Here is an 18,192-nt window from a genome sequence, read left to right on the forward strand (position 1 = left end):
ATGTGATATAGCCACTGATATGTATTAGGATAAGCATTTGCTTTTCTTTTACTCTTTTACTGTGAAACAGCAATACCTGAATCTATTGCTGCTAAAGGCCCATTAGCTATATTCACTAGTTAGTTCCTAACTATTGCTTGTGGACCATTATAGGTGAAGAATGGAGCCCAAAACAACATCTGGAGCATCAGCATTATGGCATTATGGCATTATGGCATGGCATTATGCTTGTGTATAATGTGGGAGAAAGGACTAAAACAGCTCTTTCTTTTCTTACTTTGAATTTTATATATACATTTTTTTTCTTTTTTTCACTTTCACTTTAATCTTTACCAGCTTCCATTAGATTCCATTAGCTTCCATTAACCCACGCAGTCAGGCTCCTCATACACATGTATGGGGCTAAATAACACAGTGTTTCAGCACGTCCTCTTCTCTCTTCTCAGACGAAGCTGCTCCGGACTGTGGGTCTGAAATCACATTTGCCTTTAACCCTTTCTTTAACTTCCTCTGCAAAAGAAATTGGCAAAGTGACAAAGAGAATCCTCTGAAGGTCAGACCTGCCCTAAAATGTCCCCCTCCAGTCGTCGCAGCAGCTGGAATTGATAAGACAGTAATTCCAGTGTGTGTGTTTCTCATTATCCAACCACAGCCTCAGAGAATAGAGTCTGAGCCTGCAATCATCACTGTTACACAAGCCTGTGGCTGAGTCCTGTCAGAGGATTTTTACACATCAGTAAATGTATGACTGACCAGGCTCTCACAAACACACATTACGCATTTTCTTCTTCATAAATGATGAGTAAATTTGTACGTTGGATTACAAGTGGACAGTAATCTTTTGTGATCCACAAAGGTATTATTGTTGTTGTTGACATTGACATTAGGGAGAGGGAGCTCTGATGTCATGTCCTGTGCTACACCAGCTTGCCCTCTGCTGGTGCTCAGTTCACTAAACCCAGCAGCTGTAACTGACAGTACCACACTTCACACTGTTCTTCATATATATGAGGTCACACCTCGGGATTACTTCAGTATCCACCCAAAATGTCATCACAGCATCGTATTCAACCTAATGTTGATGTATTTTGTTCGCATTTATGTTAGTGGCACAATTCCTGCTAAAGGTGGTCCCGGCATTAATACGACTCTACTAAAGTATTAGCAGTTAAACGTACAGCTGTCATGTCAAGTGGAGAGAAATAAATGATAATTATTCCTGATTTAATAGAGGGAATATATTTGGTTTAATATGATTATACATATGGAAGAAGGCTGCGGTTTTTCTGACATGGCCTTTGTTCTGAACAGCTGATCTCGTCCAGACCAGTCCGCATGGGCCCATACGTGTCTGTTTGTGATGATAGTTTCAGGCCATTCCTTCCTGTCCATGAACGCCACGTGTTATGTTCAATGGAGTCACGTTATAATTCGAGTTGTCAGAAACGGTACTAAGTCTCTGCAGCAGTAGCGGTCCAACTGCATGGCCTGCGCTCCCAACCTGTCCTTAAGTTACACCGCTACATACCCTCTTACTTAAACATTCATCATTTATCCCGTCGCTGCCTGCGACATGTCGTTATAACCAGTGGGCATCTGCTTGTCTGTATATATACAGATACCTAGAGGGCGCACCTGACTTAAAGATGGAAAAGAAAACTGTATCGTTGAATTTTTCGAGCCGCAGTTGAAAGCATCGCGAGGACAGAAGGAAGCGCTGCCACGTCTGAGGATCCTCTGCAGCAGCAAGAGCAGCGGTTCATACACCGGGATGGGCCGGTGCCGGGCGGGGTGTGAGAGAGGTGGGAGTGACCGGGGAAACACGTAGAGCACAACACAACAATACACAACACTACGCTCCCTGTGTGGCCGCAGCCTGTGTTGGAGGACCCTGCCAGCTGGAGCTCCATTGTTCGCTCACTGAGGCCTGTGTCGGCGGTTTTCTCGGGGACAGTAAGAGGGGGGATCCATGCTAAGCTCAGGGACAATGGAGGAATTCGTGACTGAGGAAGAAGAGCCGTGGTACGACCAGCAGGACCTGGAGCAGGGTAAGAGCCCGTCTTCTCTCCAGCATCAGCCCGGTCCGGTGGGCTCCACCCAACAAAGACCTTTGTGGAGAAACGTCCTGGAGGAGCGTTTCATTCTGTCCACAGCCCCTGGTCCATTTACTGGACCGTCTGTCACCACCAGACTGGAGAGACTGGAGAGAGCCAGGGCCCATAGGCTGCTATCTGACATCTGACAGTAAACAGATGTGAAACTATAGCCATGCTGTAACCAGACTGTAACCAGACTGAAACCACACTGTAACCGGAATATAACCCGACTGTAACCAGACTATAACCAGACTGTAACCAGACTGTAACCGGACTGTAACCAGACTGTAACCGGACTGTAACCACACTGTAACCGGACTATAACCCGACTGTAACCAGACTGTAACCAGACTATAACCAGACTGTAACCAGACTATAACCCGACTGTAACCACACTGTAACCACACTGTAACCAGACTGTAACCCGACTGTAACCAGACTATAACCAGACTATAACAATACTGTAACCACACTATAACCAGACTGTAACCAGACTATAATCAGACTATAACCATACTCTAACTAGACTATAATCAGACTATAACCATACTGTAACTAGACTATAACCAGATTGTAACGAGAGTTACAATTTGTGGTAACCAGGCTGTTATAGTAGTTATCAGTAGTGGTAGTGGTCTGTAGTGGTAGGCTGTAATCAAGCAGCTGTCGGGCTACGTTCACCAAACCAATGGTGGGAAATAATCTGTAATAACCACCATGATGTAGAGAGAGGCTAGTTGCATTGCACTTTTGGAGGCTGTTGAGTCAGTTATCATCTTAAATGAGAAAAATAGTCAAACAACATCAGCCCCTCAGAAGCATCCAGATGTTTGGTACTGATCCAAAGAACATTTCCTTACGTTTCTGTTGTACCTGGTGTCATCTCATTTCCTCTTCCATATGAACTCACAGCAGGAACTAGTGTTCAGTGTTCACACTGACTTATTTACCTGTGTTAAATATGAAATGTGTAATTGCAACATAAAGGTGCCATTTTCAAGTTTATGTTACATTTTACACACTTAGAAGTAATCATGTGAATCTGACTGATTGTTAATGTAAAATGTTTCATATGATTAAAATTCAAATTAACTTATATAATTTTTGTTTGATCTTTATTCTAAACGTGTAATTGACATGAACCCAGTAATCATGATGTTATTTGAAATGCAGGATTTCATATTTTTATAAAAATGCCTAATCGTCATTTCGTTGCTGTCATCCAACTGCTATCCTGCTCTGATTGGTCTTCTGGCAGAGGGGGCGGGGCCTGATGTGTCTCTGTCACACACACAAGGCTGATAAAAATGATAAAAATAGACCTTCAGTCTTCACTCTGGTGGACAGTGAAGGAGACACTGCTTAGGACTGGAAGTCAAAATGGATGAATCTTCGCGTGTGCGTCGAATTCCAGAGCTATCTGAGCTCATCAGTCATGTGACCTGTCAGGAAGCTGCAAGTCCTTCAAAGACAGTCCTCTGTTGTCTTGTCTGAGCATAAGACTGAGCTATGAGGCTCTTTGGTTACAGCGACTCAGAAAAGATGGAGGAAGGAAAACAGGATCAACCTCTTTTTTAGTATTAGCCTTAATACCAACGTCAATATTAACATTATATTGCTAGCATTATTATAAACATCAGTATTTACAATGATATCAATATTTGTGTGAACATTAGTATTACCATAGATAAATAAATCATAGTTTCTTTAGATCAGGTCATCTGATAGTGAGTGATTGAGGACCATCATCATCCTTCCTCCTTCCCTTTCCTCCTTGTCCTCCCTTTCCTTTCTTTCTTTCCCACTCTCCCTCTCCTCCAATGCCTTCCTGTCTGACTTCTTCTTTTGTGTCTGATGTACAGACCTCCACTTGGCGGCAGAGCTGGGGAAGACTTTGCTAGAGAGGAACAAGGAGCTGGAGGACTCCTTACAGCAGATGTACATCACAAATGAAGAGCAAGTGCAGGAGATCGAGGTTAGAAGCTGACAGCATCAAAGCAGCAGCTGTTTTTCAACTAGAGGTTTAATTAATGTTTTGTTTACTCAAATGATGTTATCATTTTTTAAACTTAGTCATTTAGAACTTCGCAGAGGAAGATCATGTGACAGTGACTGAAAACTCCACAACAGCTACTAAATGGGCCTTCACTTAAGTGTGAGGAAGTAATCAATGAATAAATTCAAATATCAGATAAAATCTGTCAAAGAAATTGACAAACATAATTGGAAAACAGAAAAGATGAGCTCCCTGCATTCTCTCTGAGAGGTCTCTGCCAGTTGTAATGTCAGCTGATGTCCGTCTGTGTCTGCCAGTACCTGTCAAAGCAGCTGGAGGTCCTCCGGGACATGAACGAGCAGCACGCCAAAGTGTATGAGCAGCTGGACGGTACCGCCAGAGAACTCGAACGTACCAACCACACTCTGGTGACGGACAGCAAGACTTCGCAACAGAAGATAGAGAGGTGATAGGGGGTTGGGAAGTCTGCCTCTTCTGCTACTTCCTCCTCATTCACTTAATAAACTTTTGCTCTCCCTCCTGGATAAGGTTAACAGGGACCATCGAGGTTCTGCAAACACAGGTGGAGTCCCTGTCAGGTCAGGTGGAGCAGCTTCGGTCCATGGAGCAGCTCAGAGTCAGGAGAGAGAAGCGAGAACGACGTAAGACCATTCACACTTTCCCATGTCTGAGGGAGCTCTGCACAGCACCAAGGTACCACAGTCTACAGGAGGAAGGTGGAGTCGCCTTCATAACACTGACAAAGACCAACAATCAAGGTTCACGTTTGTGTCCTGTTTCCAGGTATGAGGATGAGTTTGTTGTGGGCCGGGCGGAGAGCTTCACCATGGAAACCAAATCTCAACCGTTTGAAGAGGAGAACCAACACCTGAGGGAGGCGGTGTCGGCTCTGAGGGCGGCGGCCCGCACTGAGCGGAGCCGCAGGGAGGGAGTGGAGAGGGAGTGCAACCTCCTCCTGGCAGAGTTCTCACGGCTGCAGACACGAGTGCAGGTTGGTGTCAGTTCACATGTGTATGTGGTGCTCCATCATAAAAAATACACATGTATATAACGACACAATTCACCAAACTAGTATACACCTGAAAAACAAAAAACACTGATACACATGAGCTTCTGAAAAAGACTAATTAGAGTCCAATGGGACTAATCCGCCACGGAACTGTCACATACGTCATCCTCAGTTACTTCAGGCTTGCTGTTCACATCATCGTAAAAGTGCATTTGTTTGCCCCCAGGATGCTGAGGGCTGCCAGGCCCGGGTGCGGGAGCTGGAGGTAGAGCTGCAGGAGCTGCAGCAGCTACGTCGAGCTCGGACTTTCCTTCTGAGCAGCGAGGATGATGGCGTGGCTCTCACGCAGACTGTCCTCAACAGCACCCCAGAAACTGACACCTTCCTGGAGGTGGAGGTTGGGCACACGGGTGGAGGTACAAGTGGGCCGCCTGATGGTGGAGGGGGTGGTGGAGGTGAAGGGCTACCTGATTCCAGCCCTGTAAGGAAGAGCTGCAGTGACACAGCGCTTAACACCATTGTTGCCCGCGATGCGTCCGGCCGCAGGAGAGGTAGTTATGCTCTCCACGCCAACAGCGTGAGGAAGAGGGGGATGTCCATCCTGCGGGAGGTGGATGAGCAGTACCATGCCTTACTGGAGAAGTATGAGGAGTTGTTGGGAAAGTGTCGGCGCCATGAGGAGAGCTTGTGTCACGCGGAGGTCCAGACCTCCCGACCAGTTTCCAGAGATCCATCTATGAAGGACTGTGCCATGGGTCCCACTCAGGTGCCACCTCCCACCCCTGTCCAGTCACCCTCCACCCCTGAGGCCATTGAGAGCATCAGTAAGCAGGTGGAGGCAGTGGATAAACGTCTGGGACAGAACACACCTGAGTACAAGGCCCTCTTTAAGGAGATCTTCTCTCGAATCCAAAAGACCAAGATGGACATTAAAGCTACCAAAGCCTCGAAAGCAGGAAAAGCTGGAAAGTCCAGCAAATCCAAGCATTGAGGGTACACCGAAGGTACACTGAGGGTTGTTGGGAGATTGCTCGTGTGATGTTTCAGTCGTTTGTGAAAAGGAGTTTATTTTAAGCTTTCATTGAGGGAAAAGAGCTAAATTGAAACCAAGTTGAGTTGAAGTGAGACTGAATGGTCTAAGTCTAGTCCAGAATCTGATTTGCATGCGATCCACCTTAAAACTTCAGTCTCTCACATATATATCCTGGCTTCACTACCAAATGACCTTATACAGTAACACAGTAATGCACCTCATACACTCCACAATAAAGCTCCAACAGTCTACTTTGCTATAATGACTCTACTAACATTTGTATAATTACAGAGGTGGATCCTCTCAGGCCATGGTGACATCTCTCACTATGACACTGCTGCTGTCCCGCATCACCCTGTTTTATTTTTTTTTTTTCAGGAGCTTGATGAGATTGATACTACTGTCGTGTTGTAAAGTAATTATGAAACGACAGCTGGTTAGCCTAGAATAGCATTAAGACAGTAAACAGGGTGAAACAGCTAGCTAGTTCTGCTGACAGTGAGGCCTTTTTTGCATGTATGACCCAGACAAGGTCATGGTTAATAACAACAGAAACACAAAACTTAACCTGGTAGGTGCTCAAGCTGAAAAAAGGCACCCCCATAATAATTATTATATGAAATTACTTGTATTTATTCATTTAAATATCAGTACCCTTGCAGATATTTAATACAGAGCAGGTTTCAACAAAATTATCAATTAACATAAAGGCAGTATTCTTTAGTGTGATAGCAAAAAGGAAAATGAAAAAAAAAAAAAAGGCAAAAGGGCAGGCATTTTGAGCTCCACCTGGTTCTACCTGTACATGTGCCTTTGCATGTGCTGCTCCCACAATCCTCAACAGTTAAACCTGTGGAGGTTTTGCTAAAAGCTGCAAATGACAATCTGCAGATTGTTGTTGTCACTGGGCATCATAGACCCTAAGAACAGAGATTAAAAAACCTGAAGGCTGTAAGACAAAGACGAATGCACACAGGGACATGGTGAAGTGATCTCTTTCCTTTCTTTACAACTGACAGAATCTATAGTACAAGTGTAACCAGGCTTCAAACCAGGGCTTTTTTACACCCACCAGTCTTAGCTAACTATAACTAACCTGCAAATATATTGCACCTTTTTTCACAGTATACAATGCCTATGCCTTTTTCTGGGTAACCTCTATATATGAAACTTTGTTATAATGGATGTTATTACAGCTAATATTTTCTATCTGATTCCTCTGTAAGACGTAGGAATTAATTAAGCTTGAGACCTTCACGTGTGGCTCAGCTGACATCTGAGGGCCCTACGCTCAGGCTCTATGGGTAAGAAGGAGGGGGGATGTTTTTCTGAGGCTTGGTTTTGAAAACAGGCAGCAAGCCCTCTGGATAAGGGGGTCGTGATGGTGTCAGAGTGTTAGAGTGATGTGAGTTTAAGGAAGACGAGGACGAATGTTTGTTAGTGTAGTCGAACCAGAGCCTGTCAGCAGGTGAGGTTTCTGTCATGTCTTACCTGTTGCACTTGAAAATGTTTCGACGCCTCATCTCTCGCATATTTAGAACAGGTCATATGAAACTGTGTACTACCTGTCTATTTATTTGTGTTTCTTCATATCTTTTTTTACATTTCACTGCCTGTGTGTGAATGTCACTAACAGTTCATTAGAATAAACTAATTTTGTTTGTTTTATTCACATGTGCATTATCAGTCAATAAAATATCTTCATTAAAGTTGAGTCTGCTCTGATGTTAGTTCTGTCATTATTGAGCTAAAACCATCTAAACAAGGCAGTGATGACTAAGTGATGTCAAATTCACTTTTCAGGACCAAAGTTAGTGTGAAAATGCAATAATGTAAATTTAAAGTAGGGATTTGAATACATTAACAAATGAACAAGGTGTGATATTCAGATATTTAGATTCTGAACGTCGACACCGCGGCTGGGAAGTGAAGCAAATGGTCAAGAGCCTTGAACCGCTCATTCCATCAACATAAATGTTGAGTGAGAAAAATGATTATACGGTCTCAGTCTTTGGTTCCAAATTTTCAATACAGTGTTGTCACCAAAGTGATGTATTTTAGTATTTCAATGCCACGCATTTAGATGTCTGTCGCTTCGACCGCGTGGCCTAATGGATAAGGCGTCTGACTTCGGATCAGAAGATTGAGGGTTCGAGTCCCTTCGTGGTCGGCTTTTGAGACCGTTTGCAGGTTGACAGTAATTTTAGGATCGCAATGATCTGCTTTTATTTATAACGTATTTCCATTAGCTTGTGCAACGTAACTGCCAGTCAACCTTACCATGTTTCGATATGACAGCTGCTGTAGCTAATGCCAACGTTATATTAACTTAACTAGCCCAGGACTGTGATTAGAGCAGACTCAACTTTAGCTTAGCTAAATAAAGCTAAGCTAAATCACGTTTAAATTACTGGAAGAACCTCCCTGTCAAAAAAGACGGGAGGAATAAGTTACTCGCAAATTAAATCATAGCAAGCGGGTATCTATTCAGGCTTAAATAGCTAGATGGCCCTTGTCCTTCCGTGCGGAGCAGAGTGGCGCAGCGGAAGCGTGCTGGGCCCATAACCCAGAGGTCGATGGATCGAAACCATCCTCTGCTATCCGTTTTCAACCTTTTTCTTTTTTTTGGGTATGAGTGCAGTTCAACACCACGATTGTCCTTCGCCCACACAATGTGACGGTGATTTCAAGTGTTTATGCTACTTAACTACAGCTGTAAGACAAATGTAGAGCAGAAAGTACAATATTTCAGTCTGACCTACAAGTAGAAGAAGAAGAATTAAATTAAATTACAGCAAATGTGAATGAATAAATGACCAAACACTGGACACATAAACTACATGTATTTATATATGGAACGATTCACATAAGAGTCAAACAATCAGTCGAAATTCACTCGTCTGCTCTGCTTGATCGCTGAATGGATCTTCTTCTGCTTCAGTCGCTCCTTGTTGCTCCTTTGCAACCTGTGACACATTTCACAAGAGTCTCATTTATAATCAAGATGGGCAGAACAAGAACAACAACAAGAACACAGTCAGGTCATACCTGGCTGCCTTCAGAGCTAAGTCCTCTGCTGTGGGCTCATGAGGCTTCCTGCTGGCTTCGACTATGATGGCAGAGATCTTCTGCAGACAGTCGGACAGGTTTCTGTGCTGACTCCTGCTCAGCTCGGACGTCACCAGCAGCTCTCCAGCCTTATTTATACGATTTGCGTTCTGTGACAGGGAGTACAAAATCACCACATTTAGGAGAGAGTATTTAAAGACATAACAATACATTTTTTTCATGCACTATTTTCTACTTGTTTGCAGCCAGAGGTGATGCATGGCAAAAAGAGTCATCAACAACAACAAACCTTTTCAAAGATCTTTTGCCGAACATCCTCTGGGATCCAGTCTGCTGTTTTCACATGGAATCTGACCTCTGCCTTTGTGTTCACTGAGGATTGAGATGCCATGTGTTAACATTGCACGATACATGAAGTCCATATTCAACGCCATGTACAGGCTTCCAGAAGCCACTTAGCACCGTGGCATGTGTTCAAAAATGTACCACAGAGCACGGTTTAAGTAATTTAGTTGAACTTTAGAGATACCTTTATTGACATGCTGACCACCAGGACCACTGCTCCTGCTGTAAGATACTGTCAGACGGTCTGACAGCAAAGGGGGAGAAAAGGGGTGATATTAAATGAAAACACACACTTAATCTGCTTTAATAAAATAATATTTATATTCATATTTACCTACTGGAATTTGCACCTGGAGGTCCTGGAAAATAAAAACAAAAATCTATTCAGAAAGTGTAAAGGTTTCAGCCTAATGACAAATTAAAAGCATATTTTTCTCAGTCTTCCCTGATGACAAATAGGAAACTTTTTGGCTCTGGCCATCTGGCCTCTGGATCATCATCACAATCACAGATTTTACTATCCACCTGTTTCAATCCAAGGGGATCATCACCGATAGGTTTGTGAACTTTTCTCTTGAGGCCTCCAGTTTGTAATTTGACAATTGGACATCCTGGTTTTTTGAACCAAGAGGATTTGGAAAGACATACACAGACTCTATATCAGGTCTCAAAAATGACGAAGTAGAACAGAGCAGAAAGAACCTGCCTGCAGAATTCAGAGCTGTGTTGCACTTAGTGGGTTCCTTCATTTAGACAGAAAGAAGTCTGGAAGGACCCTTCTGTGGCTGGACCAAGACTTACAGAAACAAAAGGGGCCGATGGTCCCTCTGTGCCCCAGAGATGGAGAAACCTGCAGAACAACCTCAAACAAATGCCAGATCCAGCTTCCTCTCGACGCAATGTTCAGAACAGAGCCCAGCCATTTCAGTCCTGGACCAGGGAATCTGGATTCCACCTTCAGCCTCAGCTTCTCGGACAAACTCCTCACTGAGGAGACTGGCTCACTGTGTTATGACTGTGGATGCCGATGATCACGGTGGGCTGTTTGTTTTACTGACCTGTGTATCCGGGTCCCGGGTGCAGTAGCTAACACGCGGCTGTAACGTGTCGTTAATGTCTTTTATCGCCACAGTGCTTGGTTTTATCCGCAACGGAATCACGTTGAGTCCCAAACGGCGACAAAGTACATAAGACCGTCGAACTATGGATGCCGCCATGTTGCTGTGACGTCACCGTGGCTGGTGATAAACCCAGTAAAGTGGCCGTGAACGCTGCAGCGTCACTGCGCCAACGGTTTCTGCGTGGATTGAAAGAAGATACAGACCTGCTGGTTACTATAAAAATATAAGGTGACAATTAATTGTGTAAAAGAAAGTAAAGTTAGGTTCCACCGAGATTTGAACTCGGATCGCTGGATTCAGAGTCCAGAGTGCTAACCATTACACCATGGAACCACGACACATGGGTCTCGCAGTAGTTTATATGCTTTTGGTAAATATGAGGAAAGGTTGTCTGCCACGAGGGGGCGCAGTCATTAGGTGTTTCATTTATATATAACAGTGAAAGCGGAACTTTCACACGACGACTGCTGTTGGGACAGGGAGTGATCGGCTGACGGACACTTTTGGCTTTTGACAAAAACAAAACAAAGCAGCACCAAACTGCTTTATCTATATTTGAACTTTTAGATGGATATCCACCGGTAGTTGTGGAGCAGTAGGCTGATATCCTGCTGGCTAAATATTAATTGTATTGACAAACAGGATTAGCGATATATTTCTGGGAATAGCTTTAAGAGTGTTTTTGGATAGCTAACGATATTAGCCAGTCACGCAACCGTGTAAATTCAGCTGGTAACGGCATCGAATGTCAGCCAAGTGTGCGTCATGCTAGTTTTTCAGTTAGTATTGTCGATTGCATGAACATCTGGGCTCGCCTCGGGGCGTGTCTCTGTGAAGAAATCAAACGGCTCGTTGGACGTTAGCTTGTCGCTAGCTTACGACGTTGTCGTTTGGGCTGATTGAGCAACATTGGAAAGTAGGATGTGACAGCGCTGGTTTACATTCAAAATGCCTGGAATGGTGGTGTTCGGGCGGCGGTGGGGGATCGCCAGTGATGACCTCGTTTTCCCCGGCTCATTTGAACTGTTCGTCCGCGTACTTTGGTAGGTAGCTGATACTGATACTGTTGGTTTACTGAAAACTGTGTTCCACCTTACGTCCACCTACAGTAAATGTGAGACTAATGCCGAGCGGCTCTGCTCTTGTCTCGTTACCCAGGTGGATCGGCGCTCTGATCCTGTACATCCACCACAGGGGTAATTTTGATTGTAATGGGAGAATTCTTCACACCTACCTGGTCGGATTGCTGGTTGTACTTGGACTTATCATCCTGACATTGTCTGCTATTGTCTATGTCAGTGCTCAAGGTAAGTCTGTTATCTTCTACGTTGATTTTTTTTTTTTTTTTTTTTAGCCAAATGTGTAAAGGTAAAAAGATTGCAAATCAGTTATTTCACATAATTCTACTCACTGCACTTACTGTGTCATAATTCAGATTATTTTGCAAGATGCAGTCCAGGAAGTTGGATAAGCAGTTGCCAACTTTCAAAACACAATTTAAGAAAAAAAAAAAAAAAACAACAGTTTTCAGATGAGGCGGAAACGTTGAAAGGAAACAGGAGATACCTATACTTGAGTCGCTGTCGACTGACACATGGTGGTACAATCTTTCACTTTAATTCCAGTGGAAGAGTGATGACAAACAAGATGCCTCTACATTTTAAGGATTTTACCATCCAAGTGACGAAGAAAAGTGTGTCAAAACCGCTGACTGAAACAATTGATGATCTATGATGGTTTCCTCAGGTACCATAACAAACCCTGGCCCACGGCGCTCCATCCCTGTGCTGGTGTACCTTCGGGCACTCCTGTACATTCCTGAGCTGGTATGGGCCTGTCTTGGAGCTGTATGGGTGTCTGATGGTAAAGGATGTGATCCTGCAACTGTGGGCGCTGTCATTGCAGCAGTCATTGCAAGGTGAGTTGTTCAGAGAGGCAGAGGGTGACAGATAAAAGGAACTACTTGAGAACAGCCCACTGAGCTTTGGAAAATTTAAGAGTGACATATTAGACAAACCCCTCTGGCATTATCCAACACCATTAGCATATTGCCTGCTAATGGTGCCTTCATGCTAGAATCAGTAGAGATGTTTTGATCCAGCATCTCTCTGTGTCCACATCAACAGCTGGATCATCCTACTCTTCACCGGGTTGGGTGTGGTGTTTGTGTTTGACCCTCTGGGCAACCCACGTCCTCAGCAAGCAGTCATGGAGCCACTTGGAGTTCGTGAAGAGGGCACGCAGTTGTTCTCCACAGCTCGCTCCCTGGCTACCAAGGTGTGGGAGAGCAGGTTGCGGCTCCTTTGCTGTTGTCTGCCACAGGATGAAAACTACCGAGCTGCATTCTCCAGCATTGCACAACTTTTCAGCGGGTTCTTCTCTGTAAGATTTCCATTCGCTCCTTCAGTCTGATTTGATAATATAATAGATAAAGTTATGTTAAGTGTAACAATAAAGTCATAAAAATGTGTTCAAACATTAAAACTGTGGCTAGCTTCTGCAGTTTGATAACTGCCACACCTCATTTTTACATGCTTTCTGGTAATGACTGTGTGTCTGTGTATGGGTGACAGGACACGGATCTGGTTCCCAGTGATATAGCAGCTGGTCTGGCTTTGCTACACCAGGAGCAGGATAAGATGGAGCGAAGCAGAGACCCAGACATCGTAGTCGCTCTCAGCCCTTCCTCTCCCACTGTGAGTATTGGAACTACAGTTGACCATGATGTCACTGATGGTTTTTAAATTAGCATCATTCCATTCATTGAAATATCTTCCTTGTTTTTTTTCTATGATTGCAGGGGGGAGATTTGGAGACAGAGCTGGAAAAGGCAGCTCATTGTATGCAGTTTGCCGCAGCAGCATATGGCTGGCCCCTCTTCATCTACTCTAACCCTTTCACTGGTCCCTGTAAACTCAGTGGAGACTGGTGAGATGTTTTGATTAATTTGAGTCTATGTCATGTCGGAGGACCTGCCAAGTCAGCTCAGGCAACTTGATGCTCTGTCCCAACTGCTATTTCGGTGGATACAGTTTCTGACATCACTCTGTAGTTGTGTGTAAAGCCATTGAGATTAACCTCACTGACAGTGGAGAAGTGGTCAATCTGGTTTTATTGGCCTTTTTGACGCCTTTACACTAGTTACTTATGATGTTAAAAGGGTAGCATACAGTGTTAGCATGCTCTTTCACATCAGTAGAGATCACTATTAACACCTCATCCGCATTAGTTCTGACCATTAACAGATTTGTGTGCGTGTGTGTGTTGGTCAGCTGTAGGAGCCAAGCAGCTGAATATGAAATTGTTGGAGGAGACAACCTGGGCTGTCACTTCTCTTCCATCCTGCACAGCACTGGTTTACAATACAGAGACTTCATCTACGTCAGCTTCCACAACCAGGTGTGAACTCTGCTCAGATCACTGCTCTGTGTTCGGTGTCTGGAGGACGTCTCCAGTCTGACAGTGTTGAGTTGTCTGTGTTACAGATCTACGAGATCCCGTTCTTTGTGGCTCTGGATCATAAGAGAGAGGCTGTTCTGGTGGCTGTCAGAGGAACTCTGTCACTGAAGGTGAGTTTTGCTCTCAATGCTATTGTGTTGTCACAACAACAAACTAATGTGACCATGAGAAGGGCTGTGATTGTCTTTCCTGCTCATGTTCATCCCCTGTCTGTGTCTGTGTTGTTTGTCTGCAAGTCCGAAACATTCAGTATCAGCAATCGTAAGAGAACCATTATAGAACCTGCTCAAATGATGAAAGAAACTTTAAAGAATAGAATAAAAAAAATCTTCATCGATGACAAAAATATGGAAGAACCAGATAGATTGATGACAGAACCTTTAACTAATCTGATCAATTTATGAGAAAACAATTAAAGAACTTGATCAATTAGGAAGCCGTAAAATGATCAAATTAATTGATGAGAAAGCCATTTAAAAGAGTTTGACTGATGAGAAAATGACTAAAGAACTAGCTTAATAGGCACATTGTTGATGAATTTCCATGGTGACTGATCACATAGCTGGTGTGTCCCTTGCAGGACGTCCTAACAGACCTGTCTGCTGAGTGCGAGGACCTGCCTGTAGATGGAGTGTCTGGAGCCTCTTACGGTCACAAGGTAACTTGGCCCAGTGTGTGTCTCAGAGACTGTGTATGTGTGTCATGTAGACTAAAGCTGCTGCTCCTCTCACTCATACAGGGCATTTCCCAGGCAGCAGGTTACATCTACAAGAAGCTGGTCAACGACGGCATTCTGAACCAGGCCTTCTCCGTTGCTCCGGTAAGAAGAGCATTTCAGGTCAAAGCTGCAGATCTGGTTCCTACTTGAGTTTGTTTCTGTAGGTTTGCAGGGGAAGACATTGGTGTTCATTGGTTTGTAGAGAACAACTTCCTCCTCCACATGATAGCCCAGCCAAGTCTGTCACAGTCCACAACTTCACTTTTAACATTTTAATCTAATGTGGAAATAAGCTGTAATGTAGACTCCACTGTGAGTGTTGAGAGAAGATGCATTGACATGGAATAATCTTCCTGGTTCATCATTAATCGAATATTGATGGTCAGAGCTCATCAGTCAGAGGAGCTGGATCATGGCTAACCATTGATAGCGCTGCTGTGTGTTGGCAGGAATATAAACTGGTCATCACAGGTCACAGTCTGGGTGCAGGCACAGCTTCGATACTGGCCATCCTGCTGCGTAACTCCTTCCCCAACTTGCAGTGCTATGCCTTCTCTCCACCAGGTGGCCTCTTGAGGTAAGTTTGACTGAACTGTGAGGAAACTTTAATCAAGGGATTTTCCCAAGAGTTTTAAATCTGACTGTTTCATCCACGATTCTCTTTCAATGTATTTTCAGTGGAACATTTAAATATTAGAGCTTAATTCTTACACATTGCTGCTCATATAATAATGCACGGCATGGTGTTAACAGTTGGTGTGTGTTTTTCTGTGCAGTAAAGCCTTGGCTGATTACTCCAAGGACTTTGTGGTCTCTGTGGTACTGGGAAAAGATCTGGTTCCCAGGTGAGTGTGGTTCTTCAGCTGTTTGAACATGTGTTGTCAGAACATATGAAAACTGAGTACTGTCGTCACATCCCCTTTTTTAATTTTGGGTTATTGTGGCTGTTATATGGTTGTACCAAGTCTGTGATGGCTCTAACATTGCTTTATTAGCACTGACAATAGACTATTAAATACTGTGCAGTAGCTGAATTTCCAGTGTGAATGTATTGCAGATTATTACAGATACTGTGATGTAAACACAGGAGGAGATGAGTGACACCAGACTTTTGTCTGCTCCTCTTTCGATTTTAATCATCTGTTGTCTTTGTTCAGACTCAGCATTCCCAACATGGAGGACCTGAAGAGGCGGATTCTGAAAATAGTTTCAAACTGCAACAAGCCCAAAGTAAGACCAGTTTCTGACAACAACTTTTGTCAGTGTCAGACCCAGCGGGCTCAGATTTTGTATGCCTGTGTGTGTTGCAGTACCGCATCCTGCTGCGGGGCTGCTGGTACGAGCTGTTTGGAGGAGAACCAGACGACTTCCCCACCGAGCTGCAGAACAGGAGGGAGGAGGAGCTCAGCCAGCCGCTAGTGATTCACAACTCGTCATCCTATCAGAGCCTTGGGTCAGATGACTCACCTGTCCACAAAGCCACCCACTTACCTTTGTTTCCACCCGGACGCATTCTGTATATTACAGAAGATGGGCCACCACGGAGGTCAGTCTTGTTTGTTTAATCTAGTGGTGTATTCACAACGAAAAGAGCTACAAACATACACACACACATTTTCTGCACTAACTTGCACTTCAGCTTCTTTTATTAACTGAATGGTAAAGCTGCAGCGATCAGTTGATGTCTTTCTCTTATCAGCTCTCTTAATTATTGATTAAGTGTCTGATTAATTTGTTCCATCTCCTCAAATGTGAATATTTCATCTTTCTCAGTCATGTAACTGGATTGAATCCACAGGAGATGTTTGACGATGAGATATTGCTAGTCAGTTACAGATTTTCAGCTGGTACTTTTAACTAAGCAGTGATGATAGTTATAATAATATTTTTGTGTACAGACAGTACAGACTGAACATCTCCCTCTCCCTCTGCTTCTCCTCAGACACTGTTTTTCCCAGGTCAAGTACCAGGCTGAGTGGGCCAGTGAGGCAACATTCATGAGCATTCTGATCAGTCCCAGCATGCTTGGAGATCACATGCCGGACATTGTGCTTGGAGCACTTAACCGTCTGATCAACGACAAGCCCTTCTCCATGTGCACGTCATCCCTGAGCAACAGCTAGCATGGCTTACCAGAAACATACATATAGACTGAATGTTGCCACTTGTGTGAGCCGTTTCTCCACGCCTGAGCCAGGGCTGCCTGGACCTGGACTGTAACCCTGGGCTGTTAACGTTCCTGATCATACACACTATTGACTTGATTATCATGAAATGGAAACATGAAACAGTAGATTTATCTGTTGTGACTGCATCTAAATAGAAACAAGTTAAAAGACTGCACTTTAAGTCATTTAATTTAAATCCGCTCCATGAGCAGCTTCATGCCATGATCACTGAATGTGCGTTGTGTACAGTATTTGGCAGTTTACCTGTAATGCTCCCACCCCGGTCCCTCAGTGGCCTCACTGATTGTCCTCATCTGAGGGGACACTGAGGAGCAGGATGACCCGACATGTGATTTAAACTGAAGAATTGCATTGTTGTTGTGTAGTAACTGTGGCTGGTGTGTGTTGTGTTTCACGTTTCATGTCTTGATTTAGGGTGAACAGTGCCTATGCTCCAGAGAGACACCACGGCTGCTTTGCAAAGAGATAGTGGACAGTGTTGTGCTGTTGAAACACTTAATTGTCTTTTAACATTTCTCCAACAGGTAGAAACAATGTACCTGTACAGTTAGAAGGAACCTGTTCACTCTCCATGAGGTGATATTGAATTTTGAAGCTACTGGTGCCAGAAAAAAAATCCAGTGTTGAATTCAAATAAAAGCTTTTTCTGAAACAGTTCATTTATCATTTATCTTATTTGTTTATATTTATCGTGTTCATTGTAAAAAGTATCCTAATAAACAGTTGTAGTTTTTCCTCTCCCTCCTAGCAATTTGTGACGTCACAATGACGTCCCCTCACGGACACATGACATCTTCACGTGAACCATGCGCCGTGGTAAGTTCAATTTCAGAGGCTGTAAAGTATCAAACTTTGTTCAGTAAGGTGCTTCAACCTGTTGTTGTGTAATAAGTGACGTGTCAGACAAACACGAGTTTTGTGTTTTGGCCACATGTTAGAATGATCATGAGTAGATGGGAGTGTTAAACGAGGCAAAAGTGATTAGAAACAGTCTTCACGCCTGACCATGAATACACAGAAAAGGGATTTATTTGTTTTAATCAGTTGACGATTCGTTCTCCGCCCCTCAAAAGTCACGGGACAAAAACTATATGAACATCAGGTCTGATTAAATTACTTTTCATCTTTTACAGCCT

The 18,192-nt window shown here is 43.8% G+C and overlaps 3 protein-coding genes and 2 non-coding genes across 6 annotated transcripts; 3 read left to right on the forward strand and 2 right to left on the reverse strand.

Moving 5' to 3' along the window:
- The first annotated feature begins 1,772 nt into the window (after nucleotides 1-1,772).
- LOC115060359 (cerebellar degeneration-related protein 2-like) lies at nucleotides 1,773-7,880 on the forward strand. Of its 2 annotated transcripts, XM_029528260.1 has the most exons (7): nucleotides 1,773-2,048; nucleotides 3,959-4,071; nucleotides 4,410-4,558; nucleotides 4,642-4,806; nucleotides 4,897-5,104; nucleotides 5,349-5,532; nucleotides 5,578-7,880. In XM_029528260.1, the coding sequence occupies exons 1-7, from the start codon at nucleotides 1,970-1,972 to the stop codon at nucleotides 6,111-6,113; spliced, it is 1,434 nt and encodes a 477-aa protein (XP_029384120.1). In that variant the 5' UTR covers nucleotides 1,773-1,969; the 3' UTR covers nucleotides 6,114-7,880. The 2 variants fall into 2 exon arrangements, with proteins under 2 accessions (XP_029384120.1, XP_029384119.1); XM_029528259.1 differs by having other exon boundaries at nucleotides 5,349-7,880.
- Nucleotides 7,881-8,252: 372 nt separating this feature from the next.
- On the forward strand, nucleotides 8,253-8,325 carry trnar-ucg (transfer RNA arginine (anticodon UCG)). Its single transcript has one exon. It is a non-coding gene; the product is annotated as a tRNA-Arg (tRNA).
- Nucleotides 8,326-8,985: 660 nt separating this feature from the next.
- mrpl58 (mitochondrial ribosomal protein L58) lies at nucleotides 8,986-10,786 on the reverse strand. The gene is made up of 6 exons (XM_029528271.1): nucleotides 10,628-10,786; nucleotides 9,904-9,928; nucleotides 9,754-9,813; nucleotides 9,514-9,596; nucleotides 9,204-9,373; nucleotides 8,986-9,121 (listed from the first exon to the last, which is right to left on the reverse strand). The coding sequence occupies exons 1-6, from the start codon at nucleotides 10,784-10,786 to the stop codon at nucleotides 9,037-9,039; spliced, it is 582 nt and encodes a 193-aa protein (XP_029384131.1). The 3' UTR covers nucleotides 8,986-9,036.
- Nucleotides 10,787-10,951: 165 nt separating this feature from the next.
- trnaq-cug (transfer RNA glutamine (anticodon CUG)) lies at nucleotides 10,952-11,023 on the reverse strand. The gene has a single exon. It is a non-coding gene; the product is annotated as a tRNA-Gln (tRNA).
- Nucleotides 11,024-11,160: 137 nt separating this feature from the next.
- Nucleotides 11,161-17,707, forward strand: daglb (diacylglycerol lipase, beta). Its single transcript, XM_029528258.1, has 15 exons — nucleotides 11,161-11,733; nucleotides 11,849-11,997; nucleotides 12,437-12,608; nucleotides 12,817-13,072; nucleotides 13,264-13,386; nucleotides 13,491-13,618; nucleotides 13,963-14,089; nucleotides 14,176-14,259; nucleotides 14,730-14,807; nucleotides 14,889-14,969; nucleotides 15,317-15,444; nucleotides 15,644-15,712; nucleotides 16,025-16,097; nucleotides 16,178-16,413; nucleotides 16,810-17,707. The coding sequence occupies exons 1-15, from the start codon at nucleotides 11,639-11,641 to the stop codon at nucleotides 16,988-16,990; spliced, it is 1,980 nt and encodes a 659-aa protein (XP_029384118.1). The 5' UTR covers nucleotides 11,161-11,638; the 3' UTR covers nucleotides 16,991-17,707.
- The last annotated feature ends 485 nt before the right edge of the window (nucleotides 17,708-18,192 follow it).

This window comes from Echeneis naucrates, chromosome 19 (assembly GCF_900963305.1).
Source record: "Echeneis naucrates chromosome 19, fEcheNa1.1, whole genome shotgun sequence".
Classification (NCBI taxonomy): Eukaryota; Metazoa; Chordata; class Actinopteri; order Carangiformes; family Echeneidae; genus Echeneis; species Echeneis naucrates.